The 21,136-nt window shown below is 31.9% G+C and overlaps 2 protein-coding genes across 4 annotated transcripts; both read right to left on the bottom strand.

Annotated features, from left to right (window-relative positions):
- Positions 1–2,263: 2,263 nt before the first annotated feature.
- LOC111714150 (uncharacterized) lies at positions 2,264–9,190 on the bottom strand. Of its 3 annotated transcripts, none has more exons than XM_023489197.1 (13): positions 9,114–9,190; positions 7,967–8,033; positions 7,465–7,651; positions 5,700–6,428; positions 4,777–5,589; positions 4,530–4,631; positions 4,408–4,470; positions 4,009–4,206; positions 3,871–3,942; positions 3,243–3,336; positions 3,124–3,179; positions 2,575–2,699; positions 2,264–2,323 (listed from the first exon to the last, which is right to left on the bottom strand). In XM_023489197.1, the coding sequence occupies exons 1-13, from the start codon at positions 9,174–9,176 to the stop codon at positions 2,277–2,279; spliced, it is 2,616 nt and encodes an 871-aa protein (XP_023344965.1). In that variant the 5' UTR covers positions 9,177–9,190; the 3' UTR covers positions 2,264–2,276. The 3 variants fall into 3 exon arrangements, 2 of the variants coding, with proteins under 2 accessions (XP_023344965.1, XP_023344966.1); XM_023489198.1 differs by having other exon boundaries at positions 3,124–3,176; XR_002767904.1 differs by lacking the exons at positions 2,264–2,323; positions 2,575–2,699; positions 3,124–3,179 and having other exon boundaries at positions 3,326–3,336; positions 3,995–4,206.
- Positions 9,191–11,716: 2,526 nt separating this feature from the next.
- LOC111714149 (uncharacterized PE-PGRS family protein PE_PGRS20) lies at positions 11,717–18,986 on the bottom strand. Its single transcript, XM_023489196.1, has 8 exons — positions 18,953–18,986; positions 17,868–17,922; positions 14,565–14,645; positions 14,268–14,307; positions 13,682–14,153; positions 12,942–13,478; positions 12,387–12,449; positions 11,717–11,866 (listed from the first exon to the last, which is right to left on the bottom strand). The coding sequence occupies exons 3-7, from the start codon at positions 14,621–14,623 to the stop codon at positions 12,400–12,402; spliced, it is 1,158 nt and encodes a 385-aa protein (XP_023344964.1). The 5' UTR covers positions 14,624–14,645; positions 17,868–17,922; positions 18,953–18,986; the 3' UTR covers positions 11,717–11,866; positions 12,387–12,399.
- Positions 18,987–21,136: the final 2,150 nt, after the last annotated feature.

Below are 21,136 nucleotides of genomic sequence, written 5' to 3'. Positions count from 1 at the left end.
TCAGAAGAATTTATCAAATGTCGTCTTGACAATTTTTCAATAAGTTTTATACTATATTACGTAAATTTCAGTATTTGCGAAAATAAATAAATAGCCATGAATATGCGGTACAGTTTTAAAGAGTTCCATATAATCATTTTATTAAAAACTAAATATCTGCAACATTCAATTATCAGAAAGTGAAGAATACGACATTTGATGAATTCTTTCCATGCATTCGTTATTACGGGTTTTACTGTAGAATCGACACAAATAATTGCCTAACAAATGTATTTCAACTTCCTTAAATATCATATAATTTACTAACTTTTAATTCACCTGAACATCGCATATCCTTCAATATCTAACTGTATACTTTTCTCTTAAGTCAATCTTTTTAGCGGAATTAAATTTTTAAAAATCATCCCAAGGACAGTAAAAAAACATTAAGCGGAATTTCATTTTACACTATCATAAAAAATATCACTTGTGTAAATACCACATTATAAAAAGATGTTTTTTTTATTTAACTGTTTAGTCGCCACAAATTTTAATTTTCTGTTCCCAAAGGAACTGAGTTTTTGTTTCACACTAACATCTTTATCTTTGCAACCTGATGGTGCAAACCTTTATTATGTCAAACTTAGACTATTTGATCTAACAGAATTATTAGTTTTAAATATCAAAGGTCTATGAAAATGGGTTGCAAAGTTATAGGAATTAGAAATTCAGAGTTTGTGGCAAACACTCAATTCCTTTCTATATCTTTCCAACCTAATGGTGTTAACCAAATTTGATGTTATTTTAACTTCGACTACTATATCTAATGCTGAATTAGTAGTTTTAAATATTAAATGTCTACGAAATGTACATATACACAAATGTCCTTTATTACATAATTCTCGTTTTTATATAACTAATTTTAAAATAATTAAAAATAATTAAAATTTCTTTTAATACGTGTTTAACAACATTAGTCTTTATTGATTTTATTCATGTAATCAAATAAAAAAAGTTCATGTTAATTAATTAGTTTTACCGTAAATAATTAAAATTTTACAAAATTACACAAAGTACAAAGAAAAAGTTTGGAGGATTACCATTGTTTTATTATTACAAATTAATAAAAGATAACGTTTTTATTTAGATACAGGGTCTCCCATAAAGGATGAGACTTTAAAGACTATTGAATCCTGCTACCCAGTTGTTGCAAAATTGAGCCAAATCATTAAAACTTTTATTAAACTTTATTAAACCATTCAAATCTTAATTAAATTAACTGTATAGTAAGAGTAACCTTTCGGACTTATACGTAGTAACCTGCAGGCTCTACAGGAATATACGTAGTAACCTGCAGGCTCTACAGGAATATACGTAGTAACCTGCAGGCTCTACAGGAATATACGTAGTAACCTGCAGGCTCTACAGGAATATACGTAGTAACCTGCAGGCTCTACAGGAATATTTTCAATTGTTGAAGATTTTAAAACTATTTAATGCATAAAAATATTAATGTTTAGAAGTGATAAAAGACAAATATTTACATTCAAATAGTTTCTTTGGACATTATTTATTAATTTTGAGTTAGACATGTAATGCTAGCCGTGCTGAGATCACACTGGTTTGGACATAATAATTTTCAGAATAGTTCACGCTGTGTGTAAATGTACATTTCCGTTTTCTGGAAATTCAGACACTATTTGATTAATAGCTACACAGATTACTCGGGCCTCGATCATCAGTCAAATGTTTAAAAAGTTCTTTTGTCAATCGGGCGTTGCTCTATATTTGCATGGGTCGTCTCATGAAATTACGCTTAATCTTACTATAGAATGGTCCAAATTCAACCTTTATTTATATTTAAAAAAAAACTCCAGGTCGTCATTACAGTCACAATCTTTGTGTGTATCCCTGTAACATCTAACATAATGATATAAATCTTCACTTCTATGAAATCACATAATTCTTCAGTGTTAAAAACTATAATATGATAAAGACTACTGCAGTGATAACTAGAAAATACTTAACTATGAAGACGACTTTTAGAATTTACGTTTAACTTTTAAAAACCCGATGAGCATGAGACACAGCAATTGTTCAGTGTAAACAGACCCATTTCACTAAATTAGTGATTTAATAAATACGTTTAGAAAAACTATTTGCTTTGTAACAACATCAAATACACTTAAGTATTGCTATAATGTCGTCTTCCTATTCCATTGTTTTCTGGTTATTACAATTGATGAAGCTAGACTAGAATACGACTATGATTAAATTGACGAAATATTTTTTTGATTTTATTTTTCCAGTTTTGCCGAAAGGGTTTGGTTCTCCGAGATAATTCCTGCCATTTTATTCTTTATACATAATCATAAATTGATTTTCAAGTTATTCATAAAACTTTTTGCTTTACAACAACTTCAACCACACATATTATTGCATAAAGTCGTCTACCTATTTTACAGTTTTCAGAAGAGAATAGCTTTTAAACGATTATTGGAAAACTAATTTTATTTTTGAAACTGCCTAAAATTAAAGGTTTAATTAAACAAGTTATACATCTGAAAAACTCTGATTAATGTATAATGAATATTCCTACGATGAAGAAAAGGATGATGAAGGTAATATATCCAAAGAGAATTCCTTTTTTTAGGATCCATGTTATATAGTTTATCCGTTTATTTTTCCAGTCAACCTTCTCCTCAGCTTCATTCCAAACACTAGATTTGATATCAATGTTTTTAATTTTTTAAACTGATTAATTTCTATTCAAAAGTAACATGAAAATTTCTTTATAAAAACGTGAATTATCATAATAAAAACTGTTAAACCTAGCAAATCTACAACTTCTGTCACATTGATCAGCTGAAGGTTTAAATGAACTGTTGTTAATCAACATTTCCATCTTTTTTATGGAGGGTTACATATGCTTACAGACCCTTTAAAGGAACTGTATACATGTTTTTAATGACCCACGACTTCTGATTTAAGAAAGTGCAAGTTAAATAACCTAATTCTATTTTAAAAGCAAAAATAATAAAAGATGCAATACAAAATTAGAAAATATCGATATAAAAGAATTTTATAAAAGTTTCGTCTCATGTTTAAAATGATAAACTATTAGTGTGCATTTGTATGGTTCACCTTTTTGCAATGATGAGGGATTTTCTGACAACAACTGGAACTTTTGGACAAACCTTCTAATTAAGAGTAAATACATTTTTATTCTTAAAAATCTTTATTAATAGATAGACAGTTTTAACCTGTGGATCAGATTTTTCGTCAGTTTTTTCACTTAATTTTCTCAGATGATATGCATAAGTTTGTAGTAGAACTTCCAGAAATGGCATTATAACACTAAACAGAAAATTAGAGAATTGAATTTCATATTTGCAATCCTTCCTTTTTCATTCATTTTGAAGATTTTCTCATATCTTAGTTCGGAGATTTTCATGCTTTTTATTGATGAATAGTTAGAAAATAAATGTTAGGAGCGCCAAAGATGTGTAAACTTTAAAACCCTATATCTCTATATTTAGAACAGTTTTATTAAATACAAGCTGAAGGGTCCGGCATTGCCCAATGGAAAATTTTTTTTTATGAATTTTATTTTAGCCTTTAACACCCTACGACAACCCATGAGTGTCCACAAAAAAATTCAGCCCAATCAGTCCAGCCGTTTGGCCGGCTATATACACAACATATTTAAACGAATGACTAGTTTTATTCTATAGATAACTGTCCGCTCTTCAGACACTGTACACTGACTGTGCATACTACTCCATCATTGTTCAGACAAAGGCTGAAAGGGTACTGTTGTGAATCGGACATAGCACTCTTAAAATGGTAAATCCCCTTTAAGCTTGAATCAAATGCTGCAAAGATTTTGACCTGACTATCATCCAGATTTGCATCATGATATAGCTTGTTGTATTTGCATATTGATTTGCTATCTCAACCAACCTGCAATTTTAGAAAGAATTGAAGAAACCCAATTTGTAAAAACTTCTATTACCTAAAGAATCTTACATTGTAGTAATAACCAGCACAATGGTAAGATTGACTCCTAGCGCGGCTTCGAATGCCTCCTCCTCAAAGAACACAGTGAGGTATCCAAGGGTGTTGGCTACTACAGTGGGGAGCATCGTTGTGACAAGGAATCCTGAAAGCTGTCTTCCCATGACAAAGTCAATGATCAGATTGTCTTCCAAAACATACATGTTTGAACTGATACAAGACATTTAAGTGACATTTTTTCAAACATTTAGCCTGGGACATGCCAGTGTTGAACGTTAAAAGTTTACAAGTTTGAATGTTTCCTGGGATAAATTTACATTTTTGGATAAGAGAAAATTTCTGTCAATTTAAGTTTCAATGGTGAGACAGTTGATTAATATTAACTCTTGTTTCATTTCTGAAATATCTTTCCTGTATATAATATACTGATTTACTTCATGAGGGGCTAAATTTGTAAGCTCCTCAGGTCGCAGTCTATTTAAATAAAAAAATTTAAGTATTTTATCTGTAAAATACATTTTTTGGTAAATTACCTTGCTGAAAAGTTCTGACTCCGCGTAAGTGAAAAGGTTATTCTGCAGGTTTGAATATCAAATGGGGACATTGTCATGTCAAAATTGCAGCTGTATGTCAAACTAAAATTTATAATATTCAATAAAACGATATTTTCAAATCCCAAATTCTGTTCAACCAATTCTAAAATTGTTTAGCAAGATGTAGAACCATTAAACCTGGATGTATTCAATGAAAACTTTCTTTAACTAGCGGTTTAAAATTCACCTGTCCGTTCTACTTTGTACAAGTATGTTTGTCTTTCCACTGTAAAGTCTTTCATTGGACACATTTTCTAAATCTGTCGTGGTGTAGTTATAATCTTCATTTTTAACAAGAACATTTTCTCCTTCGTTTTGCTCTCTGTCAAATATGTTTATGTCTTGAAAATATAATTCAGGTCTCCAGATGAATTGAGATTCCTCTTCCGTCAGCAAATTTAGGGATGTTTCCCTGCGTAAATTGAGAAAGTTCAAATCAGAGTCAAACCAAGACAAGAAAGTCCTTATTTTCACTTTGATTGCACTGTCCATTTCATTTATATCCAGGATATCAATAACTGTAGCAGATACATTTATTACTAAACGATTATCATTTGAATTATCTGTGAGAATTAAAAAATTCTGTATTGGGGCCAGATGCTTATTGTAATCAGCTTTCAGACGTAAAATATTGCAGTTTATTTCATCTGATCCATCCCGACAATCTGATTTATGATTACATCGTTGCAGTAGGGATACACAGAAACCATCCGTACAAGTGAACTCCTTTTCAGAACAAGTGGAAAAGCTAACTTGACGAATCCCAATCTCACAACTGTCCTCCCTCAATATCTCCATTGTATTAACACCAAACAGATAGTTTAGATTTCTGGTTTTGATCTCAGCTAATGCATTTTCATTTAATAGTTTAAACACAATCCATGCTTGTTCCACTTTACTGTATTTGATGAAGGTTCCAGTGATGCCAACATAAAATATGTCATTCATGCTCATTACAGGCTTGTAAATGGTATCAAATAAAGTTTCTTCACACAACCCTCTAAATAAACAAAAGTAAATGTATAGCATAAATTCATGCTGTATAAAAGTGTATTTTGAGATTGCAGTGATTTATTGGAAATTGTGTACTTAACAATTTATGCTACCTACCTTAGTGTAATTACTGCATTTCCTGATACTTGTAGAAAAGATGATGCTTTGACAGTATCAAAGCAGGCAAATAAGCATTCATCATAGCAAATATATCTTACAATAGCATCAGTATCTCCAGGGCTTCCTGGACACCAGTTAGTATTCTCCGACAAGAGGGCATTTGTGTAAATGTGAAAGAAAGATTTATTTCCATTTATCTCCTGGTAAGGGCCGAAATAAAAATTTCCATTATAAGCATCAAACGATTGAAGTGCTTCAAATTGCACTTCAATTTTGCCTAGATAGATATCCGCAATTTTACCTTTTCCAAACAGTTCCAGAAGATCTAATGTATCCTCAAAGGTGCGGGGAACCTTTGCTTCCAGGCTCGTAACTACTTTGCAAATATCCACAATTTTCTCCTTTTTAATGCTGATCAGCGCTGGAAACTTTGTCTCAATGTTCCAATCTGAAGCATTCCAGGCGTAGATATCTCCAGAACTCTGGCAGTTGGGAGGATTGTCTAAACTGTAAATATTAAGATTGCTAAATTTTCCTGGAAAATCCCAGGTTCCCAGGCTGAAAGAATATTCAGTTAATGGCTGTGGGTACTTCTTGGTGTATGTGTAGGTAAAGTTAAGCAGAGGGACATGTAGATTGTGAACTCCAGTCACTGTATGTATGTGTTCACAGATGTTAATCCAAAGCGGAGGAACCAGCTGTCCAGCATTCACAAAATTTTGCTCACTGAACAAAAACTTTTTAATTCAACAGCTTAGCATAAATAAAAATTTCAACATTAAACATTAAAAACAAATATTTGGGATTATATTCCAAGAATGCTAAACATTCCTTATTCCAGCAATTTCTTTTTTCTAGATCCTTTTCTATAACTTTTCTTCCTATATTCTGCAATTTCATGATCTTGATTATAATTATTATTATAATTTTAATTACAATTCTAATTTTCTATGAAGCAACAAATTTCTCAGTAATTTTTGAATTGTAATTTTCACTACAATGAACAACCAACATTCGGCCAGTCTATCAATCATATACCACTATTATTCTAAGTGACTGTACTTCTATTGAATAATGAGTGGCACCTGCCCTGCTGGTTTTTTATATATAAAGTTTTTATGAATGTTCCAGTAAGTATTATTGAAATTGATGTACTATGATTGATCAATTGGATTATGGAGAATCAAATAGATTCTAGTACAATAGATGGCAACGTAGAATTTGCACACTCTCAGTACAGCTGTATTCAGACGTTAAAGGTGTTAATTCAGTGTTTATGTCCAACAAAATTATTAATAAGAGTGATAATTTTAGAATTAAGTGCTTATCTTACTGTCAGTGCAATTTTATGTATTCTTTAATTTCTGTTTTCACACTTTTTTATTTAACTGTGACTCTCGATCATAATTTGACCCCCATTACATAATTTTTTTGTTGGCATATACATTTTGAATGAAAAAAATAAAATAAACAAATCTGAAAGTTTAAAGGCTCGAGTTTTAGACGAAAACACGTTTGATTTCAAATAAAAGAAACCGAATGCTTCTCTCTCTGATTAGTTCGGGGTGGGATAATTGAATTTAAATAGAAAGATAGATTCACCTGTCTACCAGAAAATAGAAAGATAGATTCACCTGTCTACCAGAAAATAGAAAGATAGATTCACCTGTCTACCAGAAAATAGAAAAATAGATTCACCTGTCTACCAGAAAATAGAAAGATAGATTCACCTGTCTACCAGAAAATAGAAAGATAGATTCACCTGTCTACCAGAAAAAATTGACATGAGGTTCCATCACAAAATGTCAAGTCAAACCCTGCTGTAAAGTTTCCTGGTCTGTTTATCAAAAATAAATTAAATCTTGTTGTTGCAAAGGTGTAAACTGAATAACACAGATGAAACTCTTCTCCCACTGGGATTGGAATATCCAGGGAAGGCAGTTTCAATTCTAAAATACAGTAGTTTATGTGAAAAAGATAGATTTTTAAATAAAAGAAGGCTAATACCAAATCAGTTTAGAAAAGATTAGATGTTTCTAAATATTTACATAAACACCTAAACAATACTTAAATTTTGGGAGCAAAAATACACTGCGGCATGCTTCTTTTAGTGCTGCCCCTCAGAACATGCCCCCCCCCTCCTCAAAAATGTATTTGTTGCTTCACTCATGTTTATTTCAAAATAGGGATTTTTATAGTGGGGGGGGGGGGCACAATAAAATAAGAACTTGATTTGAGACTGAGTTTGATTTGAAGTAACTTACCCTTCAACTGAGTAATTTCCATTTTTTGAAGAGCAACTTCAATCAGAATGTCTTTGTAATCAAGGACCTATATTTATTTCTATATCAGGATGTCTTTGTAATCAAGGACCTATATTTATTTCTATATCAGGATGTCTTTGAAATTAATAACTTATACAGTTATAAATCTGTATTTCTTAGAATTAGAATGTCTTTGTACTGTAAGGACCAAAATTATATTCTTAAATAATTTTGCAATCAAGAACTGATTTTTATTTTTCAATTCTAAATTCTTTGTAATAAGTCTTGGAGTAAATTGCCCCAACTTAGCTACACTCAGTTTGATAAGTCCGAGGGTTTAAATAATAACTATTATTACTAAGTATAAATTACTTTGTAAATTTAAATTATCGAAAAATGTATATATTGAGGTGACGTGGCAGAATTGTTGCTCCTCTTGCCGCGTCTTCATATCCGGCTCCAGTCTAGATCGTCTTCCGCCACACCAAATAAAAATGGGGATATTGTGTGGTTTTGTCAATGCCTGTATGCGCGCTACGCACGATTATGTCAAAGAAAAATCTAAAAGCAAGGTTTTTTTGCGTGCGCTAGTTATTTTTGAAATTTTCAAATTCATAAAAAAAGTTTTACTTGATTTGTCACAGGTGCCTGATATTTGCAACATAAAAAATGTGTCTATGACATAATAAATTATTTCCGTGCGCCTATATGATTATTTTAAATTTTTGAAAAAAAAATACGCTATGAATCATAATTTGAGATGAAAAAACACTGGATGGATAGCATAATTTGTTGGTCAGCCTGTGCGCCGTGCACTGTTTTTACAAATCAAATTGAAAAAATAACTAATTTTGCGTAACCAATATTTTCTGTCAAAATACCATATTGCTAAAGAATTATAGAAGGAATTGAGTCTATGCCATTAAACCAAAATTTTAAATCCCCATATCACTGCAACCCGATGATGTTAACATTTTAGACTTCAAACTCAGATCAATTGATCACAGAGTATTCATGTCTAAGGTCGATACGACATTGGGTTGCAAAGGTAAAGGAATTAGAAAATCAGTTTGTGTCAAAGACTTAATTTCCTTATTCAACACTTTCAGTTTGCTTAAAAATTAAACAATTTCATTATTTAAATTACCTCAATAAAGATACTTTTTGCCTGAGTAGACAATAGCAAGAGGAGAAACATCAAACTCTTCATTTTTCGAAATTATCTCATCTTTTACAAAAACTATATAAAGCAATATCTTTTCATCTCTATTTTTACAAAACTGTATAAATCAATATCTTTTCATCTCTATTTTTACAAAATCTATATAAATCAATATCTCTTCATCTCTATTTTTACAAAAAACTATATAAATCAATATCTCTTCATCTCTATTTTCACAAAATCTATATAAATCAATATCTCTTCATCTCTATTTTTACAAAAACTATATAAATCAATATCTCTTCATCTCTATGAGCCCAGGGAAGGGTCAGGAGATGTTCTAAATAAAAATGTCCATTCGAAATGAAATCAGTTAGATTATAGAAACTTCTAATTTTATGATGTAAAAAACTATGTTGGCATTAAAAGCTGATTTCAAAAGCTAAAATTACTGAAAAGGGGCGTCGAAGCGTTTTAAAAGCCTGATAATAAAAACATCAATTTTAATGGTTTAACATTTTTAAACTGTAGTTTTGGATGACCATCAATAGAATACCTCACTGTTTCTTAAAGGGAGTGTAATTGTAATTTCAAGTAACTCTTCGCACACAGATTCGATGCTAGATTTACTACCCTTAAAAGCTTTGTCTGATCTAATATGAGTTATATATCAATATTTATAATTCTTAAATTCTGATTATTTTAAATGGTGGTTAATTTACAAAAAAAAATTGCGCATTTCTTTTTCTTGAAAAATTAAACACCTTAAAATGACAATATCTTCCACATTATTGATCTGATATAGGTTTCAAGGATACCTTTATGAATCGGTCATTTCCATCATTGCAGGGAGTGTCTCTTGAAATTACGCGTACAGTCCCTTTAATTTTCCAGGACTGACCTGTCTAATGCTAAAGTTTACAACCACAACTGAAAGTTGAAATAGCATGAAGCTTGTTTTTATTAAAGGGATTGTTCACCGAGATCTAGTGACCATACATTTACTTTAAACATTTTTTAAAAAAGTATGTTTTTTTATTTGTCCCAGTAAAATATCAATGTGTTTTCTTATTATGGAAAATATTTTCTTTATGTAGAAATATCAAAATAATCTTTTCCATGTTACAAAAGTAATCTTTGAGAACTCTTGTGTATATCGAAATCAATTATCGATATTTTGTTAACTTATTCTTGATTCTATAATCTGCATCGTAATAGTAATCCTTTAAAGGGGAGCTCTGGTCAGGAGAGGAATAACTAAATAAAAGATAAATAACGGTATAGTTTTTTACAGATCCTTAAATTAAAAGTGCCACAATGGATATTGAGATTAGGCGATCTGGAAATTCCAACTCAAAAGTTCCCAGCTCGGACAATTGACGCAATAATTGAGAATTGCGTGAACGATCCCTTCGTTGTTACAGAATTAAAAATTAATAATTTAACAAAAACTATTAACTTTCCATTTGTTTAACGAGTTTTTTAGTATTATGGAAAATGTAATATTAAATTGTAGGGCTGATTTGTTCAATGTAACGCCAGTCTTTTACCCACTATAAAATGTTTAATGATATATGTATTGAATAATATGACAAGTAGTTTTGGAGAATATTTAGTCCAAGTACTTTTTTTTAATCTCATACAGTTTCTGTTGTTCTAAGTTTAAGTGACCCTCCATTTTAAGAATGTCCGATTTACAAAGATACCCTAACACTTTTATTTGATAAAAACGTAGAAGATACAGTCGTTTTTCTTGCTTCTTATAAACAAGAAATACGCAAACAAATTTTGCACCGCAAATGAAAATAAACACTTAAAACAAACAAAAAACATTGATTACTTATTCATACTTTATCAGAAAATCTTTTAACGGTATTCACAGTTGAAAATCGGGCATTGCCATCTGTGCATGTAAGGTCACTTGATATTACGCTTACAGTCCCTTTAATCTGATAATAGTGTGGAAGATAACGTCGTTTTTTCTCCAAAGGTCGACCGAAGGCCGTTTACCCGCACTTGAACGATTTTACCGGGAAACTAAAATTTCGCTATTAAAGTCTACACTCCCAACTTAGAATCTGAAAACCAAACTAAGAACAGTCTCATGGGCCTCTCGCGTTCCCCAATTTAATTTTAAGGCAAATTGGTCCATGGGGTTCCGGAGTTATTATCGGACAAGCAAGCAGGTAAAAAGAGATTACACCTTTGTATATATAGATATGTTAATCTTATAATCTCATAATATAATAAATGATACAGGACTTCTATATCGTCTTCGTTCCATGCGAGATTATTTTGTAAACATAATTTTGCAGTTTCAAAGTTACAAATTTAACACCGAGATGTGGTCTAGGAAATTTTTCCAGATTTCAGTTTATTAAAACGCAACAAAACTGTTTTAAAATATCTCCGTCAATTTAAAAGATACAAACCTCACTTAAACCTCATTTTGGAAAGCTCATTAGACTTTCATCTTGTTTTGATGCACTTTATGTCATTTATCATTTATCGGAAATTAAAGACGATATTCAAGTCGTCTTTCAATTCTCATGTTTATTGGGACACCCTGAATAATAGATATATTAATATTATGAAGTATGATTATATTTGGTATTTATTAAAGTCGCAAATAAAGACATACAAAAAGTAAACGAAACACATATTTATAAAATGACTAAAACTAAAAAAAATAAATAAATACATGAACTATGCTGACAGGTCTCTCATCACATAAACTTCTAAAAATAAAATTCATGAGATATTTTACATTTGGACTCATAAAACTCTGGAATAGGAAGACGACTGAAAGATTTTAATTATGCTATGTATATGAAACACAACAATTGTGCAGTGCGGGAAACTCTTGTATCTTGGATATCGATGCTTGATCTCCTCTTATTGTAAATCTGCATATTAATTTTATCTTTTTTTGACATCCAGTAAATTGTAAAAATTTCAACCAAACATTTCCCGAAACCGAACGGCGAAGCAAAAGCCAGGAAATTAGTCATTAGTCAGAACCCAGCAAGTATATCCAAAGAGGTGGATTAAGCAGAAAATCAAAAATGTCCACAGTGGATATCGAGATTAAACAAACGGGAGATTAAGCGTATTCATTATAAGAGTTTTTAACACAGTGTACACAAACCTACTTTCCCGAATTATTTCCCTTAGAACAACATATAGAACAACATCTAATATACATCAGATTACTTAAATATCGTATTCTATTCCACAGATTTATGGATATCACTGTACCTCTGCTAACATTCTATCCACGAGATGGGGCTCCATAAAGAGTGTCAGGTTTAATCCCAGATGCTGAAAAAGAAATTTAGAATTATAAAAGTTTTAAAAAAAGGTTTTCTTTTATTCACTGTACTGTACATTACTGTAATGTACTGCAGAGTGCTGTACTGTTCTGCTTAGTACTCTATTACAGTGTAAAATATTGTAATTTACGCCAGAATATTCTACTGTGATGTGCTGCAGAATACTGTAATGTACTGCAGAGTGCTTTACTGTTTTGCTTATTACTCTATTACAGTGTAAAATATTGTAATTTACGCCAGAATATTCTACTGTGATGTGCTGCAGAATACTGTAATGTGCTGCAGCAGAGTGCTGTACTATTCTGCTTAGTACTTTATTACAGTGTAAAATATTGTAATGTGCTCCAGAAAATTCTACTGTGATGTGCTGCAGAATACTGTAGAGTAATGCAGTGTCCTGCACTTCATTAAAAAGTACTGTACAGCATTGTAAAATCCTACGATGTACTGCAATTTATTGGTATTGTACTGCATAGGTTACCTTGAACTTGACCATATCCAGCCAAATCCTCATAATCATCTAGAATAGGTAAAGCGGGACCGAGGGGAGCAAAACTAGAGGGAGCAGGGGCTCCTCCATTATAACCAGGAGCAGTGTTGGGTCCTCCTGAGGAGGCTGAACCCCCGGAAGAACCTCGAGAGGGGACGGAACCACCGGATGACCCTCTTGAAGGTCCCCTGGAAGGTGCTGCACCCCCTGATGATCCCCTGGAAGGAGCTGCACCCCCTGAAGATCCCCTAGAAGGTGCTGCACCCCCTGATGATCCCCTGGAAGGTGCTGCGCCCCCTGATGATCCCCTGGAAGGTGCTGCGCCCCCTGATGATCCCCTAGAAGGTGCTCCTCCTCCTGTTGATCCCCTGGAAGGTGCTGCACCCCCTGATGATCCCCTGGAAGGTGATGCACCCCCTGATGATCCCCTGGAAGGTGCTGCGCCTCCTGTTGATCCCCTAGAAGGTGCTGGGTCCCCTGAAGGTGCAACAGGATTGCTATTGTATCCAGGGAATGCAAAATCAGAGCCTGAAAAAAGTAAATTATCTTAAAGCTCCTTTTTATCTTTAAGAAACTTGAAAATGATTCTCAAGCCCGTTTTACCCTTCAGTTTCGTTTTTTAACAAAAATCTGAGAAAAAAAAAATAAACACAACACTTCACAAGGTTCTTCCTTATAAGTTTTAAGATAAAAACAAAGTTTAGAATATAGGTTTCAAATATTTTTACTACCTGGACCAGGTTGACCTTCCTGACCTCCCTGGCCTCTTTGTCCACTGCCTCCCTGGTTTCCTTGACCTCCTTGACCCTTTTGTCCAATGCCGCCTTGGCCTCCTTGGCCTCTTTGTTCACTGCCTCCCTGTCCTCCCTGACCTCCTTGACCTCTTTGTCCAGTACCGCCTTGGCCTCCCAGTCCTCCCTGGCTGCCTTGTCCACCAAATCCTCTTTGTCCTTGACCTCCTTGTCCTCCCTGTACTTGTCCCCCTTGACCTCCCTGACCTCCCTGTCCTTCTCCTCCTTTACCTCCTTGTCCTCCTTGACCTCCCTGTCCTCCCTGTCCTTGTCCTCCTTGGCCTCCCTGTCCTTGTCCTGCTTGTCCCTGAGTATTGGCGGGAACAGATTTATAAAGGTCGTCGTTAAGATTATAGAATCCTTCAGCTGTACTGCAGTCAAAATCAAACCACCAGACACAGGTGAATAATTCCTAAATAGAAATTAATTAAAAGAATTGATAAAATAGTTATTCATAAAAATAAATTCATAAAAAAGGATAAAATATAAATTATTACAATTTAACAAGCTTTTAATATATTTTTACCTGATTAAAAATAGTGCCGTTTGGACACAGAAAAGTCCACCTGCGAAAAACATATGAAAAATTCACCAAAAATCAATTGCAGTGTTAAAAAATGTCATGTACACAGAAATTTTGTACAAAAGGTTTATGTCTTGTACACAGAAGTTATTTAGACATTATGCAAATACGTTTTGTAAATAAAAGATATGTAGATACAAAAATTTGTAATTTGTGGTCTTGTACACAGAAGTTACGTACATAATGGTTATGTATAATAAGGAAATGTACAGACAGGATATGTACAAACAATTGTTGTACCTTCTATCTCCAAAACATTGATGCCAGGCTTGACATCTAGCTTCAGTATCTGAGTACATACCATCAGCTCTTCCATCACAGCTAATAATAATAAAAATAATAATAATAANTTCAAGAGCGATAAAAAAGTTTGCCATTCATTCACAAAGATTTTCAAGAGCGATAAAAAAGTTTGCCATTCATTCACAAAGATTTTCAAGAGCGATAAAAAAGTTTGCCATTTATTCACAAAGAAAACCTATTAACCTTATCTTCCGTACTCCCCCTTCGACATTTTTCATGTCAGCATTGATCTCCTTTTACAATCCTACATCAGATCTGCAGAATGTACACATAAATGCCCATATTTTGGATCGTATCTTCTTCAAAGGAGATGATGGGAAAATTGATCAATTTTAATCCATATTCTTCAGTTCCTGGTTGCTTGCATACGGCGAAAAACAAAATTACTTCGCAACATGAAATATATTTCAAAAAACAATAGCGTGCTTATATATATAGTTTAATGATATTGTTCAATTCATTGAACAATTTACAGTTTAAAAGGATTGTTTAATAAATTGAAAGTATTAAAGGGACTGTTCACATTATTGTAAATATACAGTTTAAAGGGATTGTCCAACTATTTCTCAAGATATGCATAACATCTCATCTCACCTTCATAAAAGAGCTTCCCTATTATAATATTTGTAAGGTGTTTTGGTAAAAATATAAAGGGATTAAAATTAGTAGTGATTGAATCCGAATTTAATTCAAATTTAGCCCCTGCTTTCATTTTCCGCGAACACTCTCTTTAAAGAAACTAAATATTAAATAAAGATTTCACAATATCGTTTTTTAGTGTTATTTATATTACAGAAAGGTAGGTATAGGTGGAATCAAGGTTATAATGTAAGGGAAGTTAATTTCAGTTGCGCACATATTGGAACCAGTTCTCTCTGAACGGAATTTGTAAAGAATAGATGCATCAGTGGTCTTTTAATATCCGAGCAGGTTAAAAGCATTAAATTTTGATATTTTTGATAATTCACATAATAATTTCCTATGACCAGAATATTGCATTGTTTTTTTTTGTGAAAGATGGATCCTATGCCAGGCTTCGACATCTTTCTTGTGTTTACATTACCGCCCAGAGACAGTACACTGCTGTAAAAAAGATGCGTACACTTTCCTTGCATTATAACCTTGGCTGTAATGATTGGAGTGATGAGAAGGAAGGGGGAAATTAGGAGGGGGATATATAAAGGGGTTGGGTTGATATAAAACGTATTTAATCAAATTATACAAAAGAATTTTAACAAAGAAAACTTCGTGTTTCCTCCTTTCCTCCATCCTCTATGTAATGTTTTGCACAGGGTTGAGATGATATTAAAAAATTAATGAGTAGATGATTATGTGCATGCGCGGTTCGGGCCGTAATTCGTAAACTGCAAATTTTATGAGCATCCTTTAAAGGGACTGTACGCGTAGTTTTAACTGACTCTCCATTCAAAGATAGAAATGCCCAAATCACAACGATACCCTTAAAAGCTTTGTCTGATTAAGTATAAACTTGATATCATTAGAGGCTTTATATGAGACCATTGAAGATTTAATAAATTTAATTAATGTTAATATTAACATACAAATGTTAATGTTAATTGATATTAACATATAAATAAACATTAATTGTTTAAAGCGAATGTTAATGTTAATGTTAATGTTAATGTTAATGTTAACTTTATATACTGACAACCATAAACTTTGACGAATTGTTTGTAATCAATGTTAAAGTCAATGTTAATGTTAATGTTAATGTTAACTTTAATGTTAATATTAACTTTATATACTGATAACCATAAACTTTAATGAATTGCTTAAAGTTAATGTTAATGATAATGTTAATGTTAATGTTAATGTTAATGTTAATGTTAATGATAATGTTAATGTTAATGTTAATGTTAATGTTAATGTTAATGTTAATGTTAATGTTAACTTAATATACTGACAAGCATAAACTCATAAACTTGATTGAATTGTTTAAACTCAATGTTAATCAGACTTTTTTGCATGGAGGGTCACTTGAAAATACGCTTACAGTCCCTTTAAACGTATTCGCTTACAGTCCCTTTAAACGTATTCGCTTACAGTCCCTTTAAACGTATACGCTTACAGTCCCTTTAAACATATACGCTCACAGTTTCTTTAAACATATACGCTTACAGTCCCTTTAAACATATATGCTTACAGTACCTTTAAACGTATACGATTACAGTCCCTTTAAACGTATACGATTACAGTACCTTAATAAACGTTTACGATTACATTCCCTTTAAACGTATACGCTTACAGTCCCTTTAAACTCATATTAAAAACACGCAACTATTCAATATGTTTAATATCTACGTATGCCTTCACAGACACTGCAATTTTAGCACATGAACTTCAACCCGGCAAAATTAAAGGGACTGTATACGTATATTTCATATGGTCCTCCAGCGGTAGAACAACGTGTAACATTACTCTTTAAACCATTGTCTAAGCGATAACTGTATTGCTGTTCTTGGGTTTCTTTAAGAAAATAGATCATCAATCATTCTTCAACTACCTGAACTACCTGAACTACCTGAACTTCCTGAACTACCTGAACTACCTAAAATACTTGACCTACCTAAACTACCTAATTACTACCGGAAGTTCCTAAACTACTTAAACTACCTGAACTGCCTGAACTGCATAAACTACCTAATTACTGCCTGAACTACCTAAACAAACTGAACTACCTGAACTACATAAACTACTTAAACTATCTGAACTACATAAACTACCTAATTACTACCTGAACTACCTAAACTAACTGAACTGCCAGAACTGCATAAACTACCTAATTACTACCTGAACTACCTGAACTACATAAACTACCTGAACTACCTGAAATACCTGAATTACCTAAAATACTTGACCTACCTAAACTACCTAATTACTACCTGAACTACCTAAACTATCTGAACTACCGGAACTTCCTAAACTACTTAAACTACCTGAACTACCTGAACTACCTGAACTACCTGAACTACCTGAACTACCTGAACTACCTGAACTACTTGAACTACCTGAATTACTTGAACTAGCTGAACTGCCTGAACTACCTGAACTACCTAAACTACCTGAACTACCTTAACTACCTGAACTACCTGAACTTCCTGAACTACCTGAACTACCTGAACTACTTGAACTACCTGAACTACCTAAATTACCTGAACTACCTAAACTACCTGAACTACCTGAACTACCTGAATTACCTAAACTACCTAGAAAATATACCTGAAAGATGTTTCTGGAGCTTGATTAAAGATAGGATAATCAACTTCAGGCTCCCCTAATTAAGACAAAGAAATTGGTCTTTGCCACATTTTAAACTTTCGAATTCTTATATCTTTCATCATTATATACATCTTTAATATTTCAAACATAGAGTATTTGATCTAGGAGAATTCATACAATATTGGGATGCAAAAATATAGGGATTAGTAAACCAAAGTTTGTGGCAAAGACACAATACCTTTCATATGTTTTCATGAGGATTGTTTTTTGTTTAACATGTTATGTAATATGTATATATAAATAATTCTTTTTTTTTGTTAAAATTGTTTATTATCACAATTGTCACTTGTTTGATTGTTTGTTAAAGGGAGTGTTCGCGAAAAATGAAAGGGGGTATAGGCTTAATGCGATAAAAAAGCGCTTTTGATCGCTACTAATCTTACTTCTATCTGTTGCGTCTATAAGGAGAAAATTGTTAAAAACGTAAGATTAGTAGCGATCAAAGAGCTTTTTTATCGCATTAAGCCTATACCCCCTTTCATTTTTCGCGAACACTCCCTTTAATGATTTGTTTGTTTGTTCTTCATTGTATCTGTTTACTACAGATTTTTTTACTGCATCTATTTGCTGACGGTTTGTTTGTTTGTTAATTACTGCATATCTGTTTGTTGTTTGTCTTTGTTGATTACTCAGTTTAGTGTACGTTTGTTTGTTGTACTATATAATTGTTTGATGTATGTACGATTTGTTTGTTTGTTGTTTACTGTATTAGTTTGTTATACGATTTGTTTGTTTATTGTTTAAATATCAGTTTAGTGTACGGCTTGTTTGTTTGTTGTTTACTGTATTAGTTTGGTATACAATTTGTTTGTTAGTTGTTTACTGAATCAGTTTGGTGGAAAGTTTGCTTGTTTATTGTTTACTGAATCAGTTTAGTGTACGGCTTGTTTGTTTGTTTGTTGTTTACTGTATTAGTTTGGTGTACGATTTGTTTGTTAGTTGTTTGCTGTATCAGTTTGGTGTACTGCTTCTTTGTTTGCTGTTTACTGTGTCAGTTTGGTGTAAGGTTTTTTTTTTCTTTTTACCTGGAACGCTATCACGAAGCCAAGCAAGAGGATCAGAATCTCCCCCCAGATTATTTCCCTAAATGTGGATAAATTATTTTGATCTATTTGTAGATAGCTTAAAAATTTTTTAAAAAAGTTTTAAAATACCTTTATCTAAAAAATCATTGATCATAATTTTTTTCGAAAAATTCATTTATTGCATCTGTTGCTGAAATGTTCGAAAAATATTAACAAAACTTGCATAAAATCCGGCTTTGATCTTTCATCCTACTTTTAAACTTATGTGGTCCAAACATTGAGGAATTAAAAAAAATACAGAATAACAATAATTATATAACAATAATAAAAATTTTAAAATAGTTCTTTGATTTAACCTAAATTATATAGTTTTGCAGTTACATACCTTGCAATATAAAGTAATACACATACAAAAGTACAAATGTTAAAATTAAAAAATACCAAAAATCTATATTGTATACAGCGTATGTTTTACTGAACCTTGCATTTATTCATATATTCATTTATTTATTTCATTTATTTATTTGCATTGCAAAGGTTCCCATGCATTTAACAGGCAAGATTCAAGGCATTTATGCATTCGCTAAAAATTCAGATTGACATTTTTACATATTGCACTCTTTACAACATGTTTCCGTAGAATATTAACTTCTAGCAGATATGTCAAAACAAATATCCGGCAAAATTTAATTATTTTAATAACAATACTTTGTTCATAAAGAGAGTGTTGGCGAAATATGAACGTTGGTAAAGAAAATGATGGTTTTATGAACTTTGAATAACAGAACATTTTGAACTTTGAATAACAGAACATTTTGAACTTTGAATAACAGAACATTTTGAACTTTGAATAACAGAACATTTTGAACTTTGAATAACAGAACATTTTGAACTTTGAATAACAGAACATTTTGGTTTTTAAAAACCTGTTCAGTTTCTCAATTTTATAATTGTATAAGATCATATCGAAGTCTGTAAAAAGTTAATGAGATTCTAACACATGTTTAGAAAATTCTAACAAATATTTAAAAAATTCTAACAAATGTTTATAAAATTCTAACAAATCTTCATGAAAGTCTAACAAATGTTTGTGAGATTCTAACAAATATGTATTAGATTTTATTAAGAATTATTATAGTACTATCTAAATCATTTTTAAATAACAAATATTTTACTCTAGATTTTTAACAGACCAGATCTATTGTTAGTGGTTTATCACATATTTTAAACCATATTAGCATTCTGTTCAGTTTTCGAACCAAATATTCGTTTTTAATTAATGTTTTTGTTAAGTTTGATATTTCGAAGAAAATTTTTTCTACTACAGTGAGAAACAGAAAACTATGAAATAGATAGACAACACTAAAACATTAATAAAGTTTATTTGGTATTGTTACAAGGCAAATGTTTTACTGGTAACTTATTCTGCAGACTACATAATTATTTCATGTTGATCACATTATTCAAAGTCATAACTTGAGAATATAAGCCATCTTCCTACTCCGCACTTTGTTAGTTCGCGCTGTAGTATTTAGAGACATGGATGGATTGGTCTTGAATTCCTTGAATTTACCTGAGCTAACACTCCATTATCAAACTCAGGAGTTAGACCTGGACTGTTGCTGGGTCGGTTTGGTCGGCTTGGTCTAAACAAATAATTAAATATAGTTTTTTATGAAAAAAAATCTTTGTAAATAAAGGGATTGTAGACATAATTTCAAGCCAGCCGGAAATGCCTGATTCACATTACTATTTGAACAAAAGGACTGAGATATCTTTAGTTTATCTGTAAAAGTGACTTGCTAATATAAGACAACGAAGGAAGCTGATATGAGGGAATTTTTAAAACTGACCAAGAATTCAAGAATTCAAGAATTTTACGATTTCTAAGAATTTTGAGAATTCAATATAAACCATATTTTGACAGTGGACACTGATATCGATCAATCTTTCTTCCCCCGATAAACAAACCATACCTTAGAAACCAAACTATAATAAACAAATAATACCTTAGAAACCAAACTATAATAAACCAATCACACCTTAGAAACCAAACTATGATAAACAAACCATACCTTAGAAACCAAACTATAATAAACAAACCATACTTTAGAAACCAAACTATAATAAACAAACCATACCTTAGAAACCAAACTATAATAAACAAATCACACCTTAGAAACC

Source organism: Eurytemora carolleeae, unplaced genomic scaffold (assembly GCF_000591075.1).
Source record: "Eurytemora carolleeae unplaced genomic scaffold, Eaff_2.0 scaffold1527, whole genome shotgun sequence".
NCBI lineage: Eukaryota > Metazoa > Arthropoda > Copepoda > Calanoida > Temoridae > Eurytemora > Eurytemora carolleeae.
Note: the sequence above shows the minus strand (reverse complement) of the source record. Positions and strands in the feature narration are given on the sequence as shown.